Below are 5,433 nucleotides of genomic sequence, written 5' to 3'. Positions count from 1 at the left end.
TTAGGGTTTCTAAATTTTTCGACGCTAAATACAAAAAAAGAAAAGAAAATTTACATATTTTAATAAGCAAATCACTATCATAATAATAAATATTTGTAAAACTGTCATTTATTCATTGTTATCCATGTTTATTTAAAATAATATTTACTTTTTTCTGTAAAAATATGGAATAATAACAACTATTTTAGATTTACTACTATATCTGATACTATCTTATAAAATATATTAAAATTTAAGGGAAAATTCATTTCTGTTTCAAAAATAAGGCGGAACAATAATATAATTTTTGATTTACAATAGATAGACATGCATGGTATCCATATGCGTCATGTCACGCTGATCCATATTTTTTTCCAAAACTCGATCTAATTGCTATTATGTGCAAAAATCACCGCCGATCACGTTCATGTTCACGTTAGCACTCCATACCTTAATTCACATGTAAACCTCTCTGCCTATCTCTGACTTCAGCTCTCTCATCTTCGAGTCTCCCCAAGAAAGTTTTGACACCACACCAACATTTCATTCGTCAAAATTAAATCGAGTTTGCACAAGGTTACAACCGATTAATAGGTGGTCTTCTACCTTCTATTTACGATTTTATGCTATGAATATATGTTTTTGTCAGGGTTCAAGTCAATCTCCGGATTAGAGACTTATAATCATCCGACGAACAATACGATGGCGTGATAACCGTTTCTAAATTGGTGGGTTCTCTTTCATTGATCTACATATTATTTTTTTGTTTGTTTTTTTTTCCAAATATTTAGATTGAAACGACGACGAACACGATGATCGTACCAAAAATTTCATCTATTCCGGTACGTTTGATCTTTATTTTAATTAGTTTAACAATTAATAGCCGTTTACGATTAATTTCGGATATCTAAATCTTATTAATTTGAGTAAGGTTAGAATAGTATTCTTTTATGTTTATATTAATGCTCCGATTAATAATTTTTGGATATTTGACATTATCATCTTAAATATATCAATATTATAATAAATATTTTCCTTTTCCGATTTTTTTTTTTGGTATAATTCCTTTTCCGATAAATTATGAAACAGATCTGTTTCACAAAAGGTAAAAAAGAAAAAAAAAAAAAAAAAAAAAAAAAAAACCCATCAACCGTCTCCATTCACACGTTTCTTCATTATGATCACGAATTCACGTTCATGGAAGCTTCATCATACATTAACACTTACAAGTTTCTTCGTCGAGTTTTTATCCAAGGTTTCTTCGTCAACTCTGTATCCAAGGTAATAAATATTTGTTCTTTTCATTGGTTAGAATTATAGGGTGCAGGATAGTATTGACGTCTTAAAGACATAACATGGGCAAGATACTATGAGAAGCTTGACTATTCTGCTTCGACAGATCAACAGGTGAAATTCTATCACTAAATTATTAGATCTCTGTTATTGCTATGAATATATGCTTTATGTTAGGATTTCAAGTTTTGCCTTCGTTTAGAAGAATTATATTCACACGACGAAGAACACGATGAATTCAATTAAAGCTTCCTAACTGGTACTTCGTTGTTCCTTTTTTTTTTTTGGTTAATTATCATGTTTATTGTTTCCAAAATTATTTTTTCCTGGTTAATACCGAAATTCAATTTAATTTTTCCAAAATTAATTAGATTTCATTAAGGGTAATTAAGTAATTACGTAAAATCAAGGACTCAACAAGAGCCGAGAGTCCGACACGTCAGCAAAAACACTTCTCAAATATTGTTATATATAGATCTTTTTACTCAGCCAACAAAAAAAATTCCTCTAATAATTTTTTACTATTTGGTACAACAATTAACAAATACTAGATTTTAACCCACACTGCGGAACGATTTGTTTTTAAAATTAGCGATTTTTAAAATTTAATGATTATATATTATATAATTTTTTTTGGCAAATTATATCAATTTATAAGTCATTTATATTTTATAGTTTACAATTGTTATTAAGTAACGGTATACCACAAAACAATTTTTGTTTTATACTCCTTCCGTTTCACAAAGAGTGCCATTTTGACACATTTCACATAAATTAAGAAAACATTGAATTATACATGTATGCACCTATTTAATAAGTGATTAATGATTTAAATTCAATGAGAAATGGCTTAAAGTTAAGGGTAAATCAGGAAATTTTATGTAAAAATTACATTGAAAATGTAGAATGACACTCTTTGTGAAACAAAAATTAAAGTCTAGAATGACAACCTTTGTGAAACAGAGGGAGTACAATTTACTTTAATCAAAATTATTTTATATGTTTAATATTGGTGATGTTAAAAAGTAATAAAATGAAGATTTAACCGTATTGAAGCAGCGGATTAATGATGTTTAATTTTTTTTTTTGATTCAAACTCGTCCCATCATATAACTCCGTCCTACAATATAACCGTCCCATGTTATTTTAACTCTTTATATATGTTCAAATGTTCTTATATTATAAACTTTTTTACTGATTTAAAATATATGAATTATAATATTTAAAACTTCTTAAAGATTCGTCCCATTATATAACCTTGTCTACCAATATAATAACCCGTCTCGTGTTATTGCAACTCTTTCTATATGTTCAAATGTTCATAATATTATAAACTTTTTATTGATTTTAAATATATGAATTATACTATTGAAAACTTTTTAAAAGTTTAAAATTTAACATTTTCGGTAAAATTAAGCAATTAAACTAAAAAAACTGAATGAAACGGTATCTAATTTTAAATTTGGATGCTTATTGAGTTGAGCTTCTTGTTCATTCGGATTTGGATTCATTTTGATCTTGTTTATAATATGATTCTGAATCAATATCTAAAATATTTTAGCCGATAGGGAATGTTAAACACACACCTTTTTCATCAATTGAGTAATATATATCCGTTTTAAAATTTCGAATCCCAATATATGCAGAAAAAAAATTGAGATTTTTTTTTTAACTTTATGTATTATATGACGATTCAAAAGAGCTAAAAAATGTTCAAACAAAGATGATAGGAGAATTTTATATCTAAATTTTAACCATATCTTCTAAATATCTATATTTTTAAATATGGAATATCCGGTTCATAATTTCGGATATGTTTTGACATGATCCAAAAACAAGGATATGAACTATTTGATGTAAGATTTATCAAGTAAATTTCTTATTGGGCCGGATACTAAATTTGTCGGATAATAATTTAATCCACCTGTTTAAAATATACTTCATAAATATTAATATAGATATTGAATTGCAAATGGCAGAACACAAAATAGGTAGAAATTCACATGGAGGTGTATTTGGGGAAAAACTATTTGATACAAACTATAAAGACTTGGAAGAATTTTATAAGGAGGCACGTTGCACTCCATGACAAATGATATTCTTTCAATGTCAGAAAAAGCTTCAATTTCCCGTTGAGATGATTAGAAAAATCTTAACGTGTATATATATTATGAGTTCTATAATTTAACCTTCAAATTGGAGGATAAAAAAAAACTGTATAGCCGACATTTCGAATATTTATGAGGCGCTAACAGAGTGACGGGGCTAAGAGAGAGCTCCACCTACGTACGCGGACCAACAAGAGGCGATGCATAGCTTCTTTTTTTACTGAGAAGCTGAAAATATAATACTAACAATAAATATATATTAAAGAAAACAAAATATGACATTACACAATTGACCTTTTTTTTTTTTTTTTTTCACTAAAAGTTTCCGTCTTATATAGAACCAGTTACAAAAAGTGTCTGCAGTGGAAACTTCCACTTACATTCGATGTAGAAACAGCATTAAAAGAAACATAGATTAGACTAAGCTGCTACCATCCTGTTAACCTAAACAAACCAGTTAACCAGCTATTCAAAAAAGCTCTTCCAAAAAGAAATTCTAAGAGCCAATCCCCTTTATCAACTTCCGTAGCAGCTACCTGAAAAACTTAAGCAACTAACAACAAAAAAACCACAACATGACAGAACTTTATAGAGTGACAGATTTAACGCTTCTTAGGAGGTTTCAGAATCCCTCCTATCATATGCTCTTTACCCTTTTGTTTTGGGTCTCTTCTGACTGATTCATTGACTGCACCATGTTTGCGTTTTGAAGATTCTCCACCTTCAAATCTGTGAGATGATTCACCTTGTTCAAACCTCCGAGATGTTTCTCCCAATTCATATATTTTAGATGCTTCTCCAAAGTCATCACTTGTTGACTCAACTTCAAGTTTAGAAGTTAATTCAGACTCCCTAGTCGGAGAAGAGTTAGAACCAGTAGATAACTGATGAATCCTTGAAACAGACTGGGGATTAGGTGTCTCATAATCCAGAATATGATCACTTCTTGATCGATGTAGCCAAGGCATAGCCGCTACAAGTTCATCAGCATTAGGAGGCGGAGCAGCAACTCTTGGTGGAGGCGAGATTGGGGCTGGAAAAGAGGCTTCAGAATTTTGAGATTGAGAGTTTAGATCAGACCTATGAAGATCATCTCTCAAAGCACACCGTTCCCTCTCTATTCTAGGATCTCCATCATCACCATCTCTTTGATCTGGCAAGGGAATTCTATAAGGGCAGTAGGTCCTGTGATGAGTAATCCTTAAATAGTTACTGCAAATTCTCCTTAGTCGCTCATATTGAATTCTGACAAGAGCAGACTCCCCGGAATCAAACATTACTCGTTGAAAGAACCTCAGCCTAGCATTAAGACCAATTCTAATCCTAACTCTAATATAGGCAATTTGAGGAGTAGTAAATTCTTGATAATCCACCAGTAACACTTCTCCAATTCTTTCAGCAACCAATCTAACAGTACCCTCACACACATAAGGCAAAGGTATACCTCTAAAATGCACCCAAAGTTCCGTTGATGTAAGAAAATCAACATCCGGAATGTCCTCCCACCTTTGCGCAGCCACAAACCAGTTGTTAAAAACCCACGGTGCCCTTCTTTCTACTGAAATAAGATCACTTTCAGATTGGAATAAGAACTGAACATAATTCCCATCAAGAACCCTTCCATGAACTCTGGAATCTAAACCCCAAGTCCTTGGTAAAGAAGAGACCATAGAGAATAAGTTTTGAGCTCTTGGATTTAAAGGGCGCGCAATCACACTTAACCTGTTACTAGCTACAGCAGCTGCATACACTCCTTCAGGAATAAACACTTTCGGATCATCTCGACCCAAAGCCAAGTTCTGAAGCTCATCCCACAACTCATCCGCCATTAGGGAAAGAAAAGAAGAAAGGGGAGAAGTGATTCTAAAACTAAGATAAGGTAGGTATATATAGTGAAGAAATAAGAAGGAAAAAGAAGATAGATTTAAAAAAGTTACCAATTGTTGACCAAAGAAAAGCAGTAAAAGAAGATAAGGAGGAAAAAGGATTGAAATGATGAAAAACGTAAAATGAGGTGATAAGAGAAGCCACTAATAGAACCTATGTCCTATTG

At 31.3% G+C, this 5,433-nt stretch overlaps 1 protein-coding gene across 1 annotated transcript; it reads right to left on the bottom strand.

Annotated features, from left to right (window-relative positions):
• Positions 1 to 3,696: 3,696 nt before the first annotated feature.
• On the bottom strand, positions 3,697 to 5,368 carry LOC110226605 (uncharacterized protein At4g02000-like). The gene has a single exon (XM_021018650.1). The coding sequence runs from the start codon at positions 5,207 to 5,209 to the stop codon at positions 3,983 to 3,985; it is 1,227 nt and encodes a 408-aa protein (XP_020874309.1). The 5' UTR covers positions 5,210 to 5,368; the 3' UTR covers positions 3,697 to 3,982.
• Between the last annotated feature and the right edge of the window lie 65 nt (positions 5,369 to 5,433).

The sequence above is a fragment of the Arabidopsis lyrata genome, assembly GCF_000004255.2.
Source record: "Arabidopsis lyrata subsp. lyrata unplaced genomic scaffold ARALYscaffold_63, whole genome shotgun sequence".
Lineage (NCBI taxonomy): Eukaryota > Viridiplantae > Streptophyta > Magnoliopsida > Brassicales > Brassicaceae > Arabidopsis > Arabidopsis lyrata.
Note: the sequence above shows the minus strand (reverse complement) of the source record. Positions and strands in the feature narration are given on the sequence as shown.

Coding starts and splice junctions, on each gene's coding strand:
- LOC110226605 (XM_021018650.1), bottom strand. CDS start 5,209: ATGGCGGATGAGTTGTGGGATGAGCTTCAGAACTTGGCTTTGGGTCGA.